Source organism: Marmota marmota, unplaced genomic scaffold (assembly GCF_001458135.2).
Source record: "Marmota marmota marmota unplaced genomic scaffold, marMar, whole genome shotgun sequence".
In the NCBI taxonomy this organism is placed as follows: domain Eukaryota; kingdom Metazoa; phylum Chordata; class Mammalia; order Rodentia; family Sciuridae; genus Marmota; species Marmota marmota.
The window spans coordinates 70,489,076-70,514,903 of record NW_026000026.1 but is presented as its reverse complement, the minus strand read 5'-3'; the positions used below and the strand labels follow the sequence as shown (position 1 = coordinate 70,514,903).

The following is a 25,828-nucleotide window of genomic DNA, read 5'->3' as shown; positions in this document are numbered from 1 at the left end:
TTTTTAAAGCTCATGACACAGTTATCCTTTGGGGAAAAGATGATGATGCTATAGTAATGATGATAATAATAAGTAGTTTCATGTACCAAGTAGTTTCATATAAGTGCTTTATATGTAGTCTCATTTAATTCTCTCAATAACCCTATGAAGTATTATTATTATTATTCTCATTTTGAAAAGGAGAATACTTAGGGTCAGAGATTTCAAGTTACTTGTCCAAAATCACACTACCAGTTTGAGGCACAGCTGGAAAGGTCAGGATTCTCCCCATGAGCTGACTGCCTATGCGGTGAGCACCAAGTAAGATTCTGCTTCTTCCTCTTCTTTCTTGCTTGTGATTTCTCAGGCTTTTTTTTTTTTTAATATTTATTTTTTTTAGTTGTAGTTGGACACAACACCTTTATTTCACTTATTTATTTTTGTACGTGGTGCTAAGGATCGAACCCAAGGTCTCGCAGCACGAGGCGAGCGCTCTACCACTGAGCCACAACCCCAGCCCTCAGGCTTTCTTTATCCTCTCTCATTTTCTTCTTGTTCTTTCCAGGCCTCTCTTCATTAACTTAGACTTCATTGCTCAGGGCCCCTGTCTTTGTCACAGGCAGAAGGAGAATGCCCAAGAAGGCCTAAGTTTGGCCTGGCAGCAGCATGCTAAGCCTCCTGACCTCTTTCTCCTACCTGTCTCAGCAACAGTTTGCCATTGGCCAGCGCCCCCATGCCCTCCTTTGAGAAAATCTGACTATCAGCTTTCTGACATTTTTACCCTCCCCTGGCCTCCTTCCCCAACCCCCAGCACTCCCACTAAATGTTGGATAAAGCGCTGGAGGCTTTGGAACTGGAGGTCCTTGAAGTGCAAATGACAATTGTGATGAATTTAATAACAATCCAGCTCAGCCAAGGTTCACCTCTGGCTCATGGCAAGCTTCCACCTTCTCTCTGAAGTCATTTGTTTTCTCTCTGCCTTTCCCCTCACTTTGTGGAGCAGGAGAGAACATACAGTTAGGAGTCACGAATCCTTTTGAGCTTTTAATGTTTTCTGACTAAGATCCTATTGGTGCTGTTTTTTTTTGCCTCCTCTTCAAGGACAATGAGAATGGGATCCCAGAGGCCCTTGAAGGTGGGACTGACTGCAGCATGAGGTTGTGGCTGTAAAATGGCATTGGCAGTAAAATGGCTCTGAAAACACCTGAGGTTCTCAAGGGATTGGGGCTGTGTCCCTTCTCCAACTTGCAGCTCATGAGGATCCCCATGCCCCCTGTTGAGAGCTTTAGCAGAAGCACAGTTAACAAAAGCATACTGATGAATTTACTTAAGGACTGTGTGCTAGTAAGTCCCTTTTGGATAATAGTCCAACCAAATAGATGAGCTTTCAGAGCCATAATTATTCTAGCCCATTTATATTAGCTCTATTTAGTGTAGTCTCAGAAAAATGTTAATACTGACTTTCAGCAAAAGAAGCCGCTTTTATCCTTACGTCTGTTCCTAAGCGGTTTCCATTTGTCATAATCTATCATCATGTGTAAGCACAAGTAGGAGTTGAAGCATCTTTTCTCTCATACCATAAAAATTGCTGCCCTGATGGCATTTAAAATCCAAATTATGTAGCCAGCCACCTTCACAGTAGTGAAAATGGGGTGGGGTGGTGGTACTTGTAATACTTTCTTCAGAGCCTGGAGTCCAGGCAAATGCTCCTGATGACCTGGAATTGTCTTATCTAAAGGCATGTATGTAGGCTAATGGCCATCTAGGACACCATGGCTGTGTGTACCAGTATGATCTGCAGATAGTCTCCCTTTACAGCTCCTGCTGTGTGCTTCCCTGGAATGCCATATCTTAGATGGAGTGTAAATGCCAAAAGGGCTGTGGTTGTGAGATATTGGCCTTAAAAAAGGTGATTGAGGAGAGAGGTGAGGTAGTGAATTACAGTAGAAGGAGCACAGGCCCTTTATATGCTCCCTTTTACCCACTACTCTGGCAATTTGAACATTTCTGAACTTTGTTTCCTCATTTGTAAGACCAGGGTGGTACCTTCCTGTTGAGATTTTAGTGTTGATTAAAAGTGATTATATATGGGGCTGGGGATGTGGCTCAAGCGGTAGCGCGCTCGCCTGGCATGCGTGCGGCCCGGGTTCGATCCTCAGCACCACATACAAACAAAGATGTTGTGTCTGCCCAAAGTTGAAAAATAAATATTTAAAAAAAAAAAAAAAGTGATTATATAGACCAAGCACCTATTGGGACTGGCACAATATAGTCAATAAATGTCAGACATTATTTTTAGTATGGGAGCAGCTACTTCGTGGTTTCATTTGAGCCTGTGTAAAGCAGGCTTCTGTCCCAAAATGTTGCCCTAGCAGTCTGTCTCTGTCACAGTCTATCAACCTACCATTATAAAGTCATTCATCTTTTTGGATCTTGAAGCTTTTAAGAATATCTTACTCAGATACAAGCGCAAGAAAGTATGACTTGGTAAGCTGTTGTCAGCTAACGCCTCAGTTGGGGTTTCTTGCCAGTTGAGAGGAAATTGATATTTGGAATGATAATGGGTGGGAGAAGAGAGTGCTGATGATCTAGCATGGAAGGGAGCCCCAAGAAACCAGCTGAGAGGGCACCAAAGCTTGGGATTTACTTAGGAGCTGAACAAGGGTGGCCTGCTTCTCTCACTTCTTGTTTTCTCTTTCCTCCTCAGGATACTGTCTGGGCAGAGAGGCTGGTTTTGCTTGTCATTTCTGCTCCATGTTTGGGAAGAGGGATGTGATGGTAAATGTGTTCAGTGATCTTATTGCCCTAGCTTCATTCCCTCAGTGTCCAGGGTGCAGCCATTTGGACATTTGACCAGAAAAGAAACACAGAAGTGAATTGGAATTCACACATAGGCTTTGGGTTTTTGAACAGGCCGTATATCAATCCTCATCTGTAAAATGGGAATGATAATATGTGCTTCACAGATGAGACTCAGATGAACTGAGGCATGAAAGGCACTTTAACCCAATGGCTGGCTTAATAATGGTAGCTGTTGTGATCACTATAACCCCATTCTCAAGATGTTGCTTTTTTCACAAAACTTCTGGAGCTCCCCCTTTGAACTGACTATACAATGTGTGAGATATTTATAGCACTGAACCTTTTTCAGTGCTCCTGGCTTTTGAGGATAGCCAGATATGACTTGGGCAAAATGTCTAAAATCACTCAGAGCCAAATCTGGTGAATAAGGTGAACTGATTGGTCAAGGGAGCACCAGTTTTGTACCATCTTCCACCAAAAGATGAGATGTTCTGTAGATAATGACAGAATTTGGGTTTGTGTTCTAAAATCTGGTTCAAAGATGATACCAAGAGAAGGTGCAGAAATCCTTTTGAGCAGTGACAGGATTATTGCAAAAATGTTTGGTCTCTCTGGGGCTTAAAGCGTGTGGCCTAGTGGGTCTTGAGTCACTTTGTTTCTTTCCATGTATTTTATTTTTAATTGATACTTAGTAGTTGTACATATTTATGGGGTATATGTGATATTTCAATACATGTATACGATGTATAATGATAGGATCAGGACTATAGACATATCTCATTTCTTCATGTTGGGAACGTACACAATCTTCTAGCTAGTTTGAAATAATCAATTGTTGTCAAGCATAGTTATTTTACTATGCTGTAGAACACTAGAAGTTATTCCTCCTATTCATCTATACCTTTGTAACCACTAATCATCTTTTCCCCATTTCCCCCTCCTCTCCCATTTCCCAGGCTCTGGTACTCTCTATTCTATTCTCTACTTCTGTGAGATTTTAAATTTCTATATATGTGAGAACATAACATTTTTGTCTTTCTGATCTGACTTATTTCACGTAACATAATGTCCTTTAGTTTCATCTTTGTTGCTGCAAGTGACAGTTTCATTCTTTTTATGGTCGAATAATATTCCATTGTGTATATATGCCATATTTTCTTTATTCATCCATCCATTGATGGATAGCTGGGTTGATTCCATATCTTGGCTATTGTAAGTAGTGTTGCAATAAACGTGTGAGTGGAGATATTTTTTCCACATACTGATATCATTTCCTTTGCACATATATCCAGTAGAGTGATTGCTAGATCACATGCCAGTTCTATTCTTGTCTCTGAGGAGTCTCCATACTGTTTTTCATAATGGCTATACTAATTTACATTTCCACCAATCAGTGCGTTTCTCTGCATCCTCACCAGCATTTTTTAAATTGATTTTATTTTTTTAAATACACGACAGTGGAATGTATTACAATTCTTATTACACATATAGAGCGCAATTTTTCTTATCTTTGTATAAAGTATGTTCACGCCAATTCATGTCTTTATACATGTACTTGTTTTTTTTTTTTGCATTACAATTCTTTTTTTAAATATTTTTTTTGTACACAATAACTTTATTTTATTTATTTATTTTTATGTGGTGCTGAGGATCAAACCCAGGGCCTTGCACATGTGAGTTGAGCGCTCTACCTCTGAGCCATAATCCCAGCGCCATAACCCCAGCATTACAATTCTTATTACACATATAGACCACAATTTTTCGTATCTCTGTTTGTATATAAAGTAGGTTGATACCTAATTCGTGTCTTCATACATGTACTTTGGATAATGATATCCATCACATTCCACCATCCTTTCTAATGCCCTGCCCACTCCCTTTCCCTTCCATTCCTCTTCCCTATCTAGAATTCATCTAATCCTCCTATGCTGTCCTTCCCTACTCCATTATGAGTCAACCTCCTTATATCAGAGAAAACATTCGGCATTTGTGTTTTTGGGATTGGCTAACTTCACTTAGCATTATCTTCTCCAACGCCATCCATTTATCTGCAAATGCCATGATTTTGTTCTTTTTTAATGCTGAGTAAAATTCAATTGTGTATATATGCCACATTTTTTTTATCCACTCATCCACTAAAGGACATCTAGGTTGGCTCCACAGTTTAGCTATTGTGAATTGTGCTGCTATAAACATTGATGTGGCTGTGTCCTTGTAGTATGCTGTTTTTAAGTCCTTTGGGTATAGTCTGAGGAGAGAAATAACTGGTGGTTATGGTGGTTCCATTCCCAGATTTCCAAGGAATCCCCATACTGCTTTCCAAATTGGCTGCACCAATTTGCAGTCCCACCAGCAATGTATGAGTGTACCTTCGCCCCCCACATCCTTGCCAACACTTGTTGTTTGTCTTCATAATAGCTGCCGTTCTGACTGCAGTGAGATGATATCTTAGAGTAGTTTTGATTTGCATTTCTCTGATTGCTACAGATGATAAGCATTTTTTCATATATTTGTTGATTGATTGTATATAATCTTCTGAGAAGTGTCTGTTTAGGTCCTTGGCTCATTTGTTGATTGGGTTATTTATTTTTTCAGTGTTTAGCTTTTTGAGTTCTTTATATACCCTAGAGATTCGTGCTCTATCTGATGTGTGAGGGGTAAAAATTTGCTCCCAGGATGTAGGCTCTCTGTTCACCTCACAGATTGTTTCTTTTGCTGAGAAAAAAACTTTTTAATTTGATTCCATCCCATTTATTGATTCTTGGTTTTAATTCTTGCGCTATAGGAGTCTTATTAAGGAAGTTGCGGCCTAATCCCACATGATGAAGATTAGGGCCTACTTTTTCTTCTATTAGACAAAGAGTCTCTGGTTTAGTTCCTAGGTCTTAATCCATTTTGAGTTGAGTTTTGTGCATGGTGAGAGAGAGGGGTTTAATTTTATTTTGTTGCATATGGATTTCCAGTTTACCCAGCATCATTTGTTGAAGAGGCTATCTTTTCTCTAGTGCATGTTTTTGGCACCTTTGTCTAATATAAGATAATTGTAATTTTGTGGGTTAGTTTCTGTGTCCTCTATTCTGTACCATTGGTCTACCAGCCTGTTTTGGTGTCAATACTATTCTGTTTTTGTTACTATTGCTCTGTACTATAGTTTAAGTTTTGGTATAGTGATACCACCCGCTTCACTCTTCCTGCTTAGGATTGCTTTAGCTATTTTGGGTCTCTTATTTTTCTAGATGAATTTTATGATTGCTTTTTCTATTTCTATGAGGAATGTCATTGGGATTTTGATCAGAATTGCATTAAATCTGTGTAGTGCTTTTGGTAGTATGGTCATTTTGATAATATTAATTCTACCTATCTATGAGCAAGGTAGATCTTTCTATCTTCTAAGGTCTTCTTTGATTTCTGTCTTTAGGGTTCTGTAGTTTTCATTGTATAGACCTTTCACCTCTTTTGTTTATTCCCAAGTATCTTTTTTTTTTTTTTTTGAGGATATTGTGAATGGAGTAATTTTCCTCACTTCCTTCTCAGAGGATTTGTCATTGATATACAGAAATGCCTTTGATTTATGGGTGTTTATTTTATATCCTGATACTTCGCTGAATTAATTTACTAGTTCTAGAAGTTTTCCTGGAGTTTTTAGGTCTTCTAGGTATAGTATCATATCGTCAGCAAATAGAGCTAATTTAAGTTCTTCTTTTTCTATACATATTCCTTTAATTTCTTTCATCTGTCTAATTGCTCTGGCCAGTGTTTCAAGAACTATGTTGAACAGAAGTGGTGAAAGAGGACATTCCTGTCTTGTTCCAGATTTTAGAGGGAATGCCTTCAATTTTCCTCTGTTTAGAATGATGTTGGCCTGAGGCTTAGTGTAGATAGCCTTTAGAATGTTGAGATATGTTCCTGTTATCCCTAGTTTTTCTAGTGTTTTGAACATAAAGTGGTACTGTATTTTGTCAAATGCTTTTTCTGCGTCTATTGAGATGGTCATATGATTCTTATCTTTAAGTCTATTGATGCGATGAATTACATTTATTGATTTCCGTATGTTGAACCAACCTTGCATCCCTGGGATGAATCCCACTTGATCATGGTGCACAATCTTTTTGATATGTTTTTGTATTCAATTTGCCAGAATTTTATTGAGAATTTTTGCATCTATGTTCATTAGAGATATTGGTCTGAAGTTTTCTTTCTTTGAATTGTCTTTGTCTGGTTTTAGAATTGGCCTCATAGAACGAGTTTGGAAGTGCTCTCTCTTATTCTATTTCCTGAAATAAATTGAAGAGTATTGGTATTAGTTCTTCTTTAAAAGTCTTGTAGAATTCAGCTGTGTATCCATCCAGTCCTGGGCTTTTCTTCATTGGTAATCTTTTGATGGCTTCTTCTATTTCCTCACTTGATATTGGTCTGTTTAGGTTGTGTATATCTTCCTGGCTCAATCTGGGCAGATCATATGACTTAAGAAATTTATCTATGCCTTCAATGTCTTCTATTTTATTGGAGTATAAGATTTCAAAATAATTTCTGATGATCTTCTGTATTTCTGTAGTGTCTGTTGTGATACTGCCTTTTTCATCAGGTATGCTGGTAATTTGAGCTCTCTCTTTCCTTCTCTTCGTTAGTGTGGCTAAGAGTCTGTCAATTTTATTTATTTTTTCAAAGAACCAACTTTTAGTTTTGTCAATTTTTTTAATTGTTTCTTGTTTTTATTGATTTCTGCTCTAATTTTAATTATTTCTTGCCTTCTACTGCTTTTGCTGCTGATTTGTTCTTCTTTTTCTAGGGCTTTGAGATATAGTGAGGTCATTTATTTGTTGACTTTTTCTTCTTTTAAGGAATGAACTCCATGCAATGAATTTTCCTCTTAGTACTGCTTTCATAGTGTCCCAGAGATTTCAATATGTTGTGTCTGTGTTCTCATTTACCTCTAAGAATTTTTTAATCTTCTCCTTTTTGTCTTCTGTAACCCATTATTCATTCAGTAGCATATTGTTCAATCTCCATGTGATGCATAAATTTTTATTTTGTCATTAATTTCCAATTTCATTCCATTATGATCTGATAAAATACATGGTAGTATTTGCTAAGAGTTGCTTTGTGGCATAGTATATGTAGACATTTATTTATTTATATATATATGCGGTGCTGAGAATAGAACCCAGTACCTCACACATGCTAGGTAAGCACTCTTCCACTGAGCTACAACCTTAGCTGTAGGGGACTTTTTTGGGAGGGAATACTGGGGTTTAGATCCACAGCGCTTAACCATTGAGCCACATCTCCAGCCAGTTTTTTTTTAATTTTAATTTTTATTTAAACTTTTAATTTTTATTTATAAAGTTTTTAATTTTAATTTTTTATTTTGAGACAGAGTCTTACTAAGTTACTTAGGGTCTCTCTAACTTGCTGAAGCTGGCTTTTATTCTTGTGATCCTCTTGCCTAAGCCTCCTGAGCCACTGGGATTATAGGAGTGTACCACCATTGCTGGTGGGGTATTTTTTAATTTTAATTTTTTTTATGGTACCAGAGACTGAATCCAGGGTCTTGTGCATACTGTATTGCTCAGTTGTATCTCCAACCCAACACATATTTGCTCATTTTAAAATTTGATTTTTTTTCTTATTGTTTGAGTTCCTTATGTATTCTGGATAGTAATACCATGTTAAGTGAATAATTTGCAAATGAATAATTTTCTTCCATTCTTTAGGTGTGTCTTCAATCAGTTATTTCCTTGCTGCACAGAAGCTTTTGTGTCATTTTAATTGTTGATGTTTGTGCATTTGGGATTGTATCTAAAAATAATCTTTGCCTAGACCAATGTCCTGCAGTGTTTTCCCTATGTTCTTGTTTACTTGATTTTTTAAAAATATGGTGAGTGATAGGAGGTCTAGTTTCTTTCTTCTGCTTATGGATATCCAGTTTTTCCAACACCATTTATTGAAGAGACTTTCCTTTCTCCAGTGTATTTTCTTGCTATCTTTGTCAGAAATCAATTGGCTGAGCTGAGTGTGGTGACATGCAACTGTAATCTAACAGTTGGGAGCCTGAGGCAGGGAGATAGATCTCTTGAATCTAGAAATTCAAGACCTGCCTGGCTAACATAGCAAGACCTCATCTAAATAAAACTGTTATATGTGTATGAAGTGTCTGTGTATAAATATATATGTACTTATATGTATGTACATTTTATATATATATATATATATATATATATATATATATATATATATATAGTATGCATATATATCATATACATATATATCATACACACACACACACACACACACACACACACACGCACCATACATCTCAGCTGCAAAAACATGGATTTATTTCTGGGTTTGCTTTGTTGTTCCATTGGTCTGTGTGTCTGTTTTTATGCCAGTACCATGCTGTTTTGGTTACTATAGCTTTGTAGTATGTTTTGAAGTCAGATATTGCAATGTTAACATTTTGTTCTTTTTGCTTAGGATTGCTTTGGCTGTTTGGAGTCTTTTGTGGTTCCATGTAAATTTTAGGAGTGTTTTTCTGTTTCTGTAAAAGAGATACTTGGTATTTTGATAAGAATTGCATTGAATCAGTAGATTACTTTGGGTAGTATACACATTTTAACACTCCAACTTCTAGTCCATGAACATGGGCTACTTTTCATGTTTTGGTGTCTTCCTCAATTTATCTTATTTTTTGTAATTTTAATTGTAGAGGTACTTACTTCCTTGATTAAATTTATTCCTGTGTGTGTGTGTGTGTGTGTGTGTGTGTGTGTGTGTGTACATGTACTGTGAATGGGGTTGCTTTCTTCTTTCTTGGTATTATTCTTTTATAAAAAAAGCTTTTATTTTTATAGGTTTATTTTGTATCCTGCAACTTTATTGATTTTGTTTATTCTAACAGGTTTTTAAATATTTTTTTATTTGTTTTAATTAGTTACACATGACAGTACAATGATCTTGACATACATTTGAATAAGATGGGATATAATTTCTCATTTTTCTGAGTGTACAGGTTGCAGAATCACATTGGTCATGCAGTAACGTATATACATACAGCAATAATAATGTCTATTTTATTCTGCTGTCCTTCCTTTCCCCCCTTCCCCTCCCCTCCCCTCCCATCATTTTTCTCTACCCAATCTAATGTGCCACACTTCTTTTTTTTTTTCTCACATTGTCATACATGTATTCTGTATAACGATGAAGGTCTCCTTCCATCTTCCGTGCAATTCCCCTTCTCCCTCCCTTTCCCTCCCACCTCTCTTCCCTATCTAGAGGTAATCTTCTTCTCATGCTCTTCCTCCCTACCCCATTTTGAGTGACCCCCCCCTTATATCAGAGGAGACTGTTGAGAGCCACAGCCGAAGGGGCCCCAGCAAACTTCCAGCTGCCGGCTGATGATTGGCTCACAGTGGCCCCAGCAACATCTAGCTGATTGGCTCCTCGGCCCCAGCAACATCTAGCTGATTGGCTCCTCTGCGGTGATGCTCATTGGACTGTTTCCCTGCCCTTTCAGACCACGGAGCTGCTCATTGGGGGACTTTTTTTGGCTCCGCCCACGTGACCCAGCCAATCGGCCTCAAGAGCAGGAGGATTGTGGGAGGTGGGGAGAGGCTTGTGTGGGAGAGAGAGGCTTGTGGAAAGCCGGTGGTGGCAGTTGAGGCTCTGAGGATTTTTCCTGAGAGGCTGTTTTGTTTGGCGTGTGTGGTTCTAAAAATAAAGTTAGTTTCTTTTGACAAGTGGCTCCTGATTGTGTCCAGCCAGACTGCGGCAGGAGACATTCAGCATTTGTTTTTTAGGGATTGGCTAACTTCACTTAGCATAATCTGCTCTAATGCCATCCATTTCCCTGCAAATGCCATGATCTTGTGTGTGTGTGTGGAGTCTTTAGGTTTTCTTTTTTTTTTTTTTAGAGAGAGAATGAGAGGGGGGGGATTAAAAAAAATATATTTATTTATTTATTTATTTTAGTTTTTGGCGGACACAACATCTTTGTTTGTATGTGGTGCTGAGGATCGAACCCGGGCTGCACGCATGCCAGGCGAGAGCACTACCGCTTGAGCCACATCCCCAGCCCTAGGTTTTCCTTTTTTTTAAAATATATTTCTTTGTTGCCTGTGGATTTTTTTCTTTATTTGTTTATTCATATGTGGTGCTGAGGATCGAACTCATGGCCCCACACATGCTAGGCAAGCGCTCTACCACTGAGCCACAACCCTAGTCCCTTAGGTTTTTCTAAATATAAAATCTTTTCATTAGCTGGGTGCGATGGTGCATGCTTATAATCCCAGCAGCCCAGGAGGCTGAGGCAAGAGGGTCACAAGTTCAAAGCCCACCACAACAACTTAGCGAGGCCCTAAGCAACTCAGTGAGACCCTGTGTCTAAATAAATTAGAAAAAAAAGGGCTTGGAGATATGGCTCAGTGGTTAAGTGCCCCTGGGTTTAATCCCTCGTACAAAAAAAAAAAAAAAAAAAAAGTCATTTGCAAACAGGGATAATTTAACCTTCTTCTTTCCTATTTGGAATACCCTTTGTTTCTTAACTTACCCTGCTCTGGCTAAAACTTCCAATGCTGTATTGAATAAGAGTGGTGAAAGTAGATATCCTTTGTTTCAGATTTTAAAGGAAATAATTTCAGCCTGCCCATATGTAGCCTTTATTGTGTTCAGTTATGTTCTTTTTTCCTTTTGTTTTTCAGTACTGGGGATTGAACCCAGGGCCACTCTACCATTGAATGACACTCCTGACTCTTTATTTATTTTATCCTTTATTTTTTGAGACAAGGTACTGATAAGTTGCTGAGATGACCTTGAATTTATGCTCCTCCTGCCTCAGCCTCTGTAGTCACTGGGTTTACAGGTGTGTACTACCATACCCAATCCTTCTACCTAATTTTCTTTTTTTTAATTATCATGAAGGAATCTATTGAGGTGATCATATGGTTTTTGTCCTTTATTTATTGATACAGTGAATTATGTTTATTCTTTTACTGTGTTTATTACTTAATGTATATTGAACTGTCCCTTTATCTTTGGGATAAATCCTACTTGACATGGTATCTAATCTTTTTGATGTGCTCTTGAATTTGATTTACTAGTATTTTGTTAAGAATTTCTGTTTATCAGTGATATATATGTGTGTGTGTGTGTGTGTGTGTGTGTGTGTGAAAATATGTGTATATATATATATATGTATATATATTTTTTTATTTGTAGTTTTCTCTTTTGTTTTGTCTTTATCTGTTTTTGGTATTAGGGTAATGTTGGTCTCATAGAATGAGTTTGGAAGGATTCTGTCCCCTTCAGTTCTTTGAAGTAGTTTGAGAATTGGAATTAGTTCTTCTTTGAAGGTTTGTTAAAAATTCAGCGGTAAAGCCATCCAGTTTTGAGCATGTCTTTCTTGGGAGATTTTTTATTACTGATTCAATCCTCTTACTTATTATTGATCAGATTTTCTCTCTCTTCATGGTTCAATTTTATAGGTTTTATGTGTCCAGAAATTTATCATATTTCTTCTTGGTTTTCAAGTTGTTGGTCTATGCATTTGATCCCTAGTACCACAAAACAAAACAAGAAACCCAATATGTTGGTCTGCAGTTGTTCATAATAGCATGTAATGATCCTTTACAGTTTTATGGCCTCTTATATAATGTCTCCTTTTTCATCTCTGCTTTTATTTATATGGTTGTTTTAGTCAGCTTTTTAGTGGCTGTGACTAAAAGCATGACCAGCACAATGTAGAGGAGAAAAGGTTTATTTGAGGGCTCACAGTTTCAGAGGTCTTAGTTCACACAAGGCTGGCTCCATTCTTCAGGGCCAGAGGTGAGGCTGAATATTATGGTGGAGTGTGAGGCAGAGGGAAGCAGCTCACATCATGGTGATCTAGAAGCAGAGAGAGCTACTCTACTCTCCAGACAGACAGACAGACAGACACACACACACACACACACACACACACACACACACACACACACACACGAAAGCCACGCCCTAATTCCACCTCCTTCTGCCACACCCTACTACTTCAGTTACCACTCAGTTAATCCCTATCAGGGGGATTAATTCAACTGTTTGGGTTAAGACTCTTACAACCTATTCATTTTTCCTCTGGAAAATGTTTTTTGTGTGTGTGTGTGTGTGTGTTGTTTCATACATGAACTTTTGAGGGACACCACGCATCCAAACTATAACTTTGGTTCTTTTCTTTTTTTTCATGATTAGTCTAGCTAAAGACTTTTTGGTTTTATTTGTCTTTTCAAAAAAATAACTTGGTTTCACTAGTCTTTTGTATTTTTCTTTTTTAGTCTCTAGTTTGTTTATTTCTGATCTGATCTTTGTTCTTTCTTCTGTTAATTCTCAGTTTAGTTCATTCTCGATTTGCTGGTTCATTGAGTTGCCTTGTTAGACTGTGTTTTTGGAATCAGTTTTTAAAAACTTTTTCAGTGCTGGGGATTGAACATAGGGCCTTGTGCATGCTAGACAAGAAATCCTTTTTTTTTTTTTTTGGTTCTGGCAGTTGAACTCGGGGGCACTTGACCACCGAGCCACATCTCCAGCCCTATTTTGTATTTTTTATTTAGAGACAGGCTCTCACTGAGTTGCTTGCTTTTGCTGAGGCTGGCTTTGAACTCAAGATCCTGCTGCCTCAGCCTCCTGAGCTGCTGGATTACAGGGGTGTGCACACTGTGTATGGAAAGAAATCCATTTTTTTGATGTAGGCATTTATTGCTATAAACTTCCCCCTTAGTACTGTTTTTGCAATACCCCAAAGGTTTTGGTATGTTGCATTTTCATTTTCTTTTGTTTTAAGAATTCTTTAAATTTTCCTTTTGATTTCTTCATTGACCCATTTGTCATTCAAGAGAATGTTGTTTAATTTCCATGTGTTTGTATAATTTGTAAATTTGTTCTTATTGATTTCTAGTTTTATCCCATTGTGTTCAAAGATGATACATGCTATGATCTTGATTTTTTGAATTTTTGAGACTTGTTTTGTGACCTAATACATGGTCTGTATTGAAGAATATTCCATATGCTGATGAGAAGAATGTGTATTCGGTAGCTGTTGGACAAAATGTTCTATAAATGTCCATTAGGTCCATTTGGTCTAAAATATAATTTAACTCCAATGTTTCTTTGTTGATATTTTGTCTAGATGATCTGTCCATTGATGAAAGTGGGGTATTAAAGTCCCCAGCCATTATTGTATTAGAGGCTATCTTTTTTTTTTAAAATATTTTTTAGTTGCAAATGGATAAGTACCTTTATTTTATTTATTTATATGTGTGCCAAGGATCAAACTCAGTGCTTCACATGCCATGCCATGGATAGGATATTTTGGGGTTGACTCTGTTAGGGGCTCTTTGAACTTCCTGGACCTAGATACCTATATCTTTCCCAAGATTTGGAAAGTTTCAGCAATTATTTCATTGAATAGATTTTCTGCACCTTTCTGCTTATGAATGGTTGCTTGCTTAATGGTATTCCCATGAGTATCAGGCTTCATTCATTTATTTAAAAAAATTCATTCTCCTTTTTGTGTAACTAGGTTATTTCAAAAAAATCCTTCTTCAAGCTCAGAAATTCCTCTGTTTGCTAGTGTGCTATTGAGGCTGTCAACTGTATTTCTTATTTTACTTTTTTTTTTTTTTTTTTTACTTGCAGGGTTTCTGCTTCCCTCTTTGTGACCTCTGATTCAGTGACAGATTTCTCATTCTTCATATCATGAATTGCCTTCCAAATGGTTGACTTGTCGGTGTTCTCTTGGGTTTCATTAAGCTTTCTTTAAAAAAAAATTTTTTTTTGTAGTTATAGATGAACAGCATGGCTTTATTTTGTTTATTTTTATGTGGTGCTAAGGATTGAACCCGGTGTTTCACACGTGCTAGGTAAGTGCCCTGCCACTGAGCTATAGCCCCAGCCCCTCATTAAGCTTTCTTAAATCATTATTTTGAATTCTTTTTTCAGGCAGTTCATTGATTTTCTTTTCTTTATGGTCTGTTGATAGAGAATTATTGCGTGGCTATGGAGGTGTCATGCTAACTTGCTTTTTGATGTTTCTTGTTTCCCCATGTTGATATTTGTACATCTGATGGATTAATTGCTTCTACCAATTTTGTAGGGTTTCTTTTGTAGTAAAAGACTTTCTCCTGGTTGTAAGTGCTAGGGTGTTGATTGGATAGGCTGTGTTGGTTTTGGTTCCATGTGGGCCCTGTAGCACACATAGCTTCTTCAGCTGTAATCAGTTTGGTGATACCTTCAGCTGTAATCAATGTTGGTGTAATCAATGTGGTATCTTAGTAGCCTAGGCTGCAGCAGTTGTGGGATTGTACTTAAGTTCTCTTAGATGGAATGGGTTTGCTGGCGGCTTTGGGTGCACTTGGCTGTGGGTGTGGCTGCCTGGTAGTTCCTGTGGGTTATGTGGGGATGGAGCTGCTCTGGCGGGCCTGTGCATGCAAGGTGTGACTGGTTTTAGAATTCTCTCCTTGTTTTGTACTTTTGACAGTTTGCCATGGACAGACTCTTTTTTGATTCGATATATTAGGGGTTCTTTGAGCTTCCTAGGCCTAGATACGTATCTTTCCAAAGATTTGGAAAATAAAAGACTTGTTGCAGTATGCCTAGTAGTTGGGCACATGGGCTGTACTCTACTGTTGGGTCCAGGCAGGGTGCCCATGTGTGTTCAAGAGCCTGGGATTCACCTGATTAGGGCAGGCTGCCTGTGTGCTTCTTAGGACCTCGATGGGCCGCGCTTCTAAAAATGGACCATTTAGTTGCTTCTTGGGGCTGCAGCAGGATGAACTGGGCCTACTGGCTCCTTCTTAGAGGCCTCAGAAGACCAAGCCACTCAGTGCTGGCTGCCAGGTTACTCCTTGGGGGCTGCCTGGCTGCTTCCAGAGCTGGGTCTCTTGAGTTGCTGATGGCAGATGCCAGCTGCTTCACAGGATCCAGATGGGAGGAGTCTCAAGATGGCATTGTGTAACAGGAACCTTGGTAGGGGAATGCACAATGTGGCCTGAGCAATTTGTTAGTCTGGCAGTTCCCTACACTTGCTCAGTGCTTGTGGGGGCTGCTGGTTTATCCAATAATATATGCCTCAGATGTTTGTGGTATGAGTGGGAACTGCTCTGAACCTCTGGCTACCCATTCCTCACCAAGCAAAGTCCTTCTTGATTCAGGGTTGATTTTGAGAGATGGAACAGTAGATGTTGTATGCTTAGTTCCCTTCTTTACAAGGCCATCGTGTATTTCCGTGTTCCATAATCTCTTTCCCACATCCCTACTCCAGAGCTGTGTCTCAAACACTCTGGTGGAATAGTGTTTTTTTTTTTTGGGGGGGGGTACTGGGGATTGAACCCAGGAGCACTTAACCACTGAGCCACATCCCCGGCCCTTTTTCTTTTTGTATTTTATTTATTTATTTATTTGGTAAGCAGCAAAGAGACATTTATTGCAAGCTAGCTCGGTCCTCCATGCACACAGCAACTGGTGACTCTGAGAGGCCCTTTCTATATTTTATTTAGAGACAGGGTCTCTGAGTTTATTAGTGCCTCCCTAAGTTGTGAGGCTGGCTCTGAACTCACGATCTTCCTTGCCTCAATCTCCCAAGCCACTGGGATTACAGGGATGTGCCATCACACCTGGCTCAGCTATTGTTTTTTTGTTTTGGTCCTGTGTTCTGGAGGAAAGCATCCAGGCACCTCTTGTCAGCTATCTTGCTGGGCACACTCATTGGTCTCTTTCTAACACCCCTACCTCCTGTTGTTTTTTTTTTGTTTTTGTTTTTTGGTACTAGGATTGAACCAAGGATGTTTTGCCACTGATATATAGTCCTAGTGTNTTTAAAGTATGTTTTTAATTGTCGACAGACCTTTATTTCATTTATATGGTGTGCTGAGAATTGAACCCAGTGCCTCACACATGCTCTACCACTGAGCTACAACCCCAGCCCCCTAGCCCTTTTAAAATTTTTATTTTTGAGACAGGCCTCACTAAGTTGACAAGGGTCTTGCTAAATTGCCAAAGCTGGCCTTAAAGTTGCAATCTTCCTGCAATCCTAAATTGTGGGATGATAGGTGTGTACACTGTGCCCAACTAACTCCTCTTCTTGAACCTCCTCTGTTAACTTTGTTGGTGAAATCTTTAAAAAGAGGCTTTCATTTCTCCCATCATCAGCATGAAAACTAGCTCTACCTGGATTTTGAAAGGTTTCCTGCCATCTTCTCATCATTGCCATTTACCTTGTCTTTTTCTGCTTCTCTTAATGATGAGACTTGTTTTCCTGCTTAAAGCTACATCCTCTAGGAGTTAGCTATTGATAAAGTAAAGCAAAAGGTGCAATTTGGAGCATAGATGTTTAGTTTGGCCCTCTTAGTGTTCTCAAAATGAGAACATTTCACATAAAAACTGAATTTATGTTTCTCTTCAAGTTGAATGCCTGTTGGCACTGGTGGACCAGCTGGGTAGCAGCTGCTTTCCTTAGGGTAGGAGAATTGCAGTTTTCATAGTCCACCACTCCCTGTTGTTTACACCTGGCCCACTTCGCTCATTTACATCCATTCTTGCCTGTTCCCTGGAGGTATTTGATTGACACACCTCTGAGGTAAATTTTTATTGTTGTTCTCAAATTCTATGGTTAGTGCTTCTGGCAGGGGCTGAGTACCTAGATTTCAGGTACTTCTGGTGCTTCTGATGGGGGCTGAGTACCTAGACAAGGTAGTATTTGTTCTAGAATGTGGGGTTAGTGCCTGCCTCTAGAAGTCTGAAGTACTTTGGGCTTCCCTCATTCTAAGGTTCAGAAGACATGTCCACCTATGGAAGGGAGCATTTATTCATTCATTTGTTCATCCAACTGTGCTAGGCTTGGGAGATACAGTGATGAAAGAGACCAATGCAGTGCTTGCCCTCAGGAAACTTGGTTGTCGGAATCCTTGATCTCCATGTCCTTCTGATAACCTGTCTTGTCTTTAGTCTCACAAGCACATCTGCTTTTTTGATCCTAATTTTCTTTTGAGCTTAGTTTTGTGCAATCTTAAAGTTGAAAAGATAGGAGAAATTTGAAGGGCCAGGCTACACAGGTGACCACCATTTCAAACTGACCTGCCTGAATGATGGTGTATTGTGTAATTACTATTGAATGCCACAGCACAGACTCATCTTACCTGGAACCTAGGACTGCCTATTAGATTGCTTAATAGTAATGGCTACCATGTACTCAGGGATGGTGGCTTACACTATACTTCCTCATCTAATGTATGAGCTAGATATTGTTATTATTTCCACTTTACAAATGTGGAAACTGAGAGTTAGTTAAGAGTCACAAGAAACTGGGATTCAGACTTAGTGTTATCTGATCTAGAGCTTGAGTTCTTAACCATTGTGCTATAATCGGTGCCCTCATTATTTGTGAAATGATTTGAGGGCCTCTTTTTGCCTAAGATATTTTCTGTGAAATTCTGCCATCTTAGTTTCATGCCTTTATTTCTTTTTAAACATGAAAATTCTTGGAAGAGCTATGCATTGTCATCATCAACACCTTAACACCCTAACCTTTTCTTTGACAGCTAATTAAAGATCAGACCCTGAGGGACCCAGGTAAGCAGGAGTTCCTTTCTGGATCTGGAACACTATTAGAAGAGATGCATGCACATAGCATTTCCCAGACAGTGTTAGAGGAGTTGAAAGCAGGAGTTCCTTTCTGGATCTGGAATACTACTAGAAGAGATGCATGCACATAGCATTTCCCAGACAGTGTTAGAGGAGTTGAGAGTTCAAAATGAGATCTGTGTGAAGTACTCAGCCCAGGCTTAGGCTTTTTGTAGGACTCCAAGAAATATACTTCTTATCAGGGGAGGATTTGGGAGATGGAGAAAAAGTTATGACAAAGGAAGCAGGGGAGCTGAAACAGACTTGCTGTGTGCTAGTATGGGTTCCTCCTTGCTCTCCCTAATGCAATTTTCCATAGCTCTGGAACCCTCTCCTTCCAGTTTCCTGAGACCTTACTGCTTTTATGCAAGAAGAGATTTCAGAATGGGATAGGAAAGATGGAAGGCCATGATGGAGCAAAATGAATAATATTTAATGTTTACTGTGCATCTCTGACTCCTAAAGTCTTGGAGTGCTCCATGCAATCCATCTTATTACTCTTCTATGCTCTCCATGAAGTGGAAGGAAGCTAGTTTTAGGAAGCAATTTCCAACTTAGGGGCATCTTACTCCCTCAGGCCAGCTGTATTCTTACCTTCCCACTTCTTTCATGGTTTAGAATGTCACAGGAGTCATTTTTGCCCTATTATATCTACTGGAATTGCCAAGGTTTGTGCCGTGTCCTGTTGGGCTGCTTGATAATCAGCTGGGCCTCAATTGCTGGCTTTTGTACATATGAGGTGGCCATTTGAGTCCCTACTCACCCATTTATATGTTTTCCCTTTTATAATGTGTGTGTGTGTGTTTTTTTAAATATGGTACTAGGAATTGAACCCTGAGGCCCTCTACCACTTAGCTACATCCCCAGCCCTTTTAATTTGTTTTTGAGACAGGGTCTTGCTAAGTTGCCTGAGTCCCCTAAATTTATAGAATTATAGGTGTGTGTCACTATGCCCAGCTATAAGTATTTTTTTTTATTATTGTTAATGTAATCTATATGAGTTTTAAACATTAAACAGTATAGTAACATGTCCCATAGAAAGTAGAAGGCTCTTACTTGCCAACCCTTCTCCCTAGTATGTTCCTTAATCCCTGTAAGGTTGTATGAAATCTTCTGGAGTTGCTCCTTGTACATTTGCAGAAATACCATATGAAAGCATGTGTGTTCATTTAACCATAGTGCCTCACACATACTGGTTCTGAGGCTGACCTTGAAAAAAGAATTGCAAGTGTTCAGGGGCTGGGGTTGTGGCTCAGTGGTAGAGCGCTCACCTAGCATGTGCAAGGCCTTGGGTTCGATCCTCAGCACCATATAAAAATAAATAAATAATAAATAATAAATAATAAAATAAAGGTATTGTGTCCAACTACAACTAAAAATTTATATATATAAAAGAATTGTAAGTGTTCAAATGTGTGTGAGAAGGGGAGAAGGGCATGAAGAAGAGTGTACCATGGCAGGCTTTTTTCTTTCTCCTTTTCTGACGTCTTATGTGGACGGTCATGCCCTGTATTTTCTTTTCTCAGAATGAGTTTGCACTGATCAACTCAGAGAAGAGCAGCACCAAAGAATCAGAGAGAAAGGAAACCAAAGCAGAGGAGGATCTGGACACTGAAGTCCTGGAGGTGTTTCACCCGACCCAGGATTGGCAGGCCCTTCAGCCAGGTACCAGACTCAGTCCTTTCCCCTTGAATTCAGAATTCAAACTGTGTATGTCCTTTGTCCCTGCAGGGCTACAGTAGTAGCCACTTTCTGGACTGCTAGGAAGGAACAGTGTGGTCCATCAGAGTGGTAGTGTTGCTGTCGGGATTGGGGATCTTCTTTCTCCTGCAGAACAGAGTTTGCAGCATCTGACTACCCGGGAAAGAAAGCAGGTGGTGGGTGGCCATGCTTTCTGAGCAAGTGATTGAAAACTTTCTTTCCTTGCACTTCTGAAGCACCGCAGAGGCAGTGACATGTGCCTTGCTCTGCAAATGCTATTTTGGGCTTCACTGCTCAGCTCAGTGCTGCTAAAATATTGTTCACAGAGGAGTCCTGAGTACCAGTGTGGGGCAGGAGTGTTCTGTTGTTAAAAGAACCTGTGCCAAGAAAAAGGGGTTCGCCCTGGCCTGATTTTTAAATGGGGCATTCTCAGAAGGAACAACTTTCTAACTCTATCATGAGCCTCAGTGCAGGGCTTAATAATGAAAATAATTAGCAATTTTGGAATGTTTAACATATTCAGGTACTATGATAGGTGCTTCATGTGGATCATCTTGTCCAATATTTATAATAATGAGAATTATTATTATCTTAATTTTCTGATGAAAACATTGAAGCTCAGGTAGGTTAAATAACTTGTCTTATAATTGACTCTAGAGCCTAGATCTGTTCTCCTCTTACTTTTCCTTTCCTGTTGCCCTTGGCTGGAGCACACCATGTTAACACTTGGGACTATTTATTCTCAGGAGTAGGATGTTTGCATTCTTCATTGTGGCAAGGTAGATGGGAAACCCTGGCAATGGCCACAGTATAGTGTCATCAGCTCCTTGCTGATATTCATCACCATGTCCTCACTGCCCCCATTGCTGCTGTGTTGGCAGGGATAGCATTTGCTGTGCCAGCCTGCTTTCTCGTAGCAATATCATTCCTGCTGGGCTTGCATACGGGTAGTTGCTGCCATGGAAGAGTGATGAAGCACCAAAGAAGCCAAGTGGGAGCTAATGGTGTTGGGCAGAGGGAGGCTTAGGAACAGAGATATTGGTTCCAGCAGATCCAACTTCTGACTGCCTTCCCCCAACTTCCCTGAGAACTGAGTCACCCCCGCCCTCCATACCCTTGGTCCTTGAAAACTAAAACTAGAGAGGCTGTTAAGGGTGTAGAGGGGAAAATGTGGGCTGTATTCACTGGTTTTATGTGGTATTGCTTGTACCACTTTTAATCAGGCAAGTGCCTAGAGCAGATGGAGGCCCCTGTTCTGTGGCCCCCTACTTCCACTCAATTTGTTCTTGGGCTGAGTCAGTAGCTTCCTTCAAGGCCTTGGTCAGTACTGCAGACAGAATAAGATTGATAGTTCTAACCACAGGCCTTTGCTTAGCCTTTTGGGTCATGGGACTACTGCTTATAGCTAAAAACTCCGAGCTGGGCACAGTGGCACCACCTATAATCCCAGTGACTCAGAAGGCTGATCCAGAAGGATCACAAGTTCAAAGCCAACCTGGGCAATGTAAAGATGCTGTTCTACAATAAAAAATTTAAAAAGGGGGCTGGGGATATGGCTCAAGCAGTAGCGCGCTTGCCTGGCATGTGTGCGGCCCGGGTTCGATCCTCGGCACCACATACAAACAAAGATGTTGTGTCCGCCGAACTAAAAAATAAACATTAAAAAAAATTCTCTCTCTCTCTAAAAAAAAAAAAAAAAAAATTAAAAAGGACTAGGATGCTGGGCACAGTAGCTTATACCTGTAATCCTAGCAAATTGGGAGGACGTGGCAGGAGAATCACAAGTCTAAGGCCAATCTCAGCAATTTAGTGAGGCTCTAATCAACTTGGTGAGACCCTGTCTCAAAATAATAAATGAAAAGGGCTGGGGATGTAGCTCACTGATAGGCTGCTCTTGGGTTCAATCACAAGCAAAGCCAAACAAACAAATAAACCCATATACAAAAAATAAAGCAAAGACCATCTATGTATCCTTGGGGAGGAAGACCCAGAACCTGTGTGACAAGGATTTGAGAACCTTCCAGAGAAACTGGAGTGGAACACAGACTTTACATTTAATTGATGCCCCATTGACATCACCCTCTAGCTTATAGTTTCTCAAGAGCTCCTTGTAAATTTTTATGCACAAAATTCCCTTGAAGCTGCTACAAAGGTTGGTGTTTTGCAGTTCAGTACACTGAGGTCCTGTGCTTGGAGGACAAAGTAATTCTGGTTCCAGTCATGTCTGCCCCATTCACGGAAGAATGTTTTTCACTAAGCTTCAAGGCAAGGCTCATGAGAGTGTAGGCCTTTTCAGGTCTCAGTGTCTGACTTGGAGTGATTCAGGGTCTATGCTAAAGGGTCAGGAAAGTGGAGGCAGACAAGTGATTCTTAAGTATAGGATTGAGGTGTTTTATGTGTATCCTATTAGGAAATTGTGTGGAGAGCTAGTGCTTTCATTCAACTGGAGTATAATCTTAATTCACCTTGTTCCGAATGCTCTCTGAGAACTTCCAACAAGCTTTATAAAGGTTAAAAGGAATGTAGCCAATCCTGGAAACTTCTTTGATGGGTAGGTAGGTAAATGGGGAGGCAGTATAATTTAGTGACTTAGGTTCAAAACCTAGCTTTGCTACTTAGGGAATCTTGGGCAAGTCCCTGAATCCTTTTGAGCTTTGGTTGACCTGGAGGAAATGTCCTGCCCAGCCTGCTAAAGGCTGTTATGTGGAGTGAGATGCAAAGCCCTCTGCACAATTCCTACCATGAAGGCATCACTGAGTACACAGCTTTCTAGTTTTCAGTGGTTAATTCTTCATTCACACCACCCCTTCAACTCAACTGTGGAATTGGATACCAGTGTAAGTACATGAGCATGTGAATTTCTTGTCCCTGTGGCTTTACCTGGGGAATTTAGGATGTGAAGGAGAGACTTCCATGGCTATGAACTGTCCTTCTGTACTCCTTCAACAGCGATTTTGATGAGGGAGTAAGGTTAAGCATGAGCAGAAGGGGTTAGCAGAGCATTTCTTGCTTAGAAGTCTCTTTGGGGATCTTTTAAGAAAACAGCAAGTTTATATTGACAGTAACTGACCCCCTGTCTTGGTTTACCAGTTCAGTACTTTCTGTCCCCTCAGGTCTCTGAAGGGAGAACTGTAGTATGGTTTTCCCTAGGCCTCCAGGGGAGCGATACTGGATACCTGGGCTGTTTTGGTGGTAGGCGGGGCTCATTTGAAGGCAGATTTCCAGACTGCCTACTGCACCCTGGCACATCAGAGGAGCAAACCATGACTTTGTGGGCTTTCCCACTAGGAAAGGTGGGAATAGGATCCCAGCCACATAGTGCCACAGTAGCTGCAGGTCACTTTCCCAAAGTCTGCCTACTTCTCTTATGAATGTCAGCATTCTCGTTAGTGTTGCTTATTCCTGGAAGTGATTTTCCTGTCTCTTTCTTCTTTTTTATTTTGGGATCTGCCTCACCTTCTCAGGCCCAGCAAGCAATTGACTGAATTCAGCATCATCTGTTCACAAGCAAGTAGAGGAAAGCTGTTTGCTGGCAAATCCTGTTGGCTCTGGGCAGGGAATTCATATATTTGTCCTGGGGCTGAGGACCCCTGAACACCAGGACTTTATGCCTGTGCATTGTTGTTACAGAATGCCAATCACAGCCAGGTTCAACAGGGCTGCTGCTCCCTGGATGTTTTCTGAAATCCTATTTTTGTGCCAGGCACTGTACTTGTAGCCAGAGATATAGATAATAGCTCACATTTACTGAGCATTGACTCTGCCAGGCATTCTTTGAGGGCAGATGCTATGACTATCCTTATTTTTACAGTCAAAACTGAGTTTCAGAGAAGAAATAACTTAGCCAAACATCTAATAAATGGCAGAGTCAGAATTCAGACCCAGTCATTTGACTGTAGGCCCCAACTACTAGCCACTTGGCAATTCTGTCTTTTGGGGAGCAAAAAGGACATGATCTATTCCCTCTAATAGCTTATTATCTTGCACAGGATACACAGATGTGGAAAAAAAGACAATGAAAGCATTTTCAGATGTCCTGGTTGTAGTGTTTTATGTTCGGTGAGTGCACAGAGAATGGTGTGGCAAGACCAGCAGGGCCTTCTGTTTATCCCTGAGATCTCATTGGGGCCCCGCAAGACAGGGTCTCACTAAGTTGCTTAGGGCCTTGATAAATTGCTGAGATTGGCCTTGAACTTGTGATTCTCCTGTCTCAGCCTCCTAAGATGCTGGATTACAGGTGTGCACCACCAGGCACAGCCTGCTGTTCTCTTTTTGATCTCTGTCTCCTTGATCAGGTTCCTCAGAATCTCTGAACCTTCATTTCCTCATCTGAAAATAGAGATGAAAATGTCTACTTCATAGAGATTGTGTGAGAATGAAATAAGGTTGACATGTATAAGCTATTTGCAGAGGGCCTGACGCATAGGACATATTCAATAAGTGGCTGTAGTTGTCAATTTAAAAAATATATCTTTGCTACCTCTCTTTCCTTGGGGACTTGGAGGAGAAGTGGAGATGAGGACGCAGCCTGGGCAAAGTCCCGCTTGTCCTGTCATTCACCAGTGCTGCATTTTGGCCCCATGCAGGCTCAGAGAGTGTAGCCAGGCTCAAACCTGGGATTCTTTATTGACCTTATCTGACTTCCAGGTGGCTGTGAGAGTCTCTGAAATATTGGCATTAGCACAGAGAGTCCACTTGATGGAAGCATGCAGGAAGCCTGTGTAGGAACACGTTCATATGAGGGGGAAAAAAAGGAAAAGAAAAAAAATCAAATCATCAACAACTGATGAGAGCAATCCAAGAATTATAGAGCACCAGCCATCTGGTCAGATCATTTCAGATCTGCACGAGCAATAAGAGGGAATTGAATTTTAAAAACCTCATTTATAGTAGACCAACTACTCTGGTTTCAAGTATTTAAGAGAGAAGCCTGATTTCCTGTAGGCCCCGGACATCTGTCTTAAGAAGCACCTGACTCTGGTCTCTTTGACTCTGCAGGACTGTCTCTGTGGGGCTTTTGGCCCCTTATAGCATTGGAGAGGCCGTGTCGTTCATTGTTGAGAGCCACAGCTGAAGGGGCCCCAGCAAACTTCCAGCTGCCGGCTGATGATTGGCTCACAGCGGCCCCAGCAACGTCTAGCTGATTGGCTCCTCTGCGGTGATGCTCATTGGGCTGTTTCCCTGCCCTTTCAGACCACGGAGCTGCTCATTGGGGGACTTTTTTGGCTCCGCCCACGTGACCCAGCCAATCGGCCTCAAGAGCAGGAGGATTGTGGGAGGTGGAGAGAAGCTTGTGTGGGAGGCTTGTGGAAAGCCGGTGGTGGCAGTTGAGGCTCTGAGGATTTTTCCTGAGAGGCTGTTTTGTTTGGCGTGTGTGGTTCTAAAAATAAAGTTAGTTTATTTTGACAAGTGGCATCTGATTGTGCCCAGCCAGACTGCGGCATTTGGTGGGCCGCACGGGGAGCGACTGAGGGTAAGTGAAACTGCTCGCCCCTGAGGGCAGGGCAAGAGGATGGGTAGCCATTTTAAGATTCCTCTTTTGTTATTTTGTTTCACTTTTGTTTTAAGTTGCCTGTCCCTGGAGATGTGTAAGATGGAAGAAAAACCGCTCACATCTGAGGAACAGATAGGGAGAAAGGACGGATGGACATTTCAGGAGGCTATTATAATGATTTTGTGTTGTTCCAATTTTGTTTCACTC

At 40.3% G+C, this 25,828-nt stretch overlaps 1 protein-coding gene across 3 annotated transcripts in view; it reads left to right on the top strand.

Annotated features, from left to right (window-relative positions):
• Positions 1-25,828, top strand: part of Sil1 (SIL1 nucleotide exchange factor) — a 257,124-nt gene that overhangs the window by 54,043 nt on the left and 177,253 nt on the right. For all 3 annotated transcript variants that reach the window (XM_048811630.1, XM_048811628.1, XM_048811629.1), the window contains one exon: positions 19,953-20,091. In XM_048811630.1, coding sequence (XP_048667587.1) covers positions 19,953-20,091 — 139 coding nt within the window. The remainder of the gene's footprint in view (positions 1-19,952; positions 20,092-25,828) is intronic.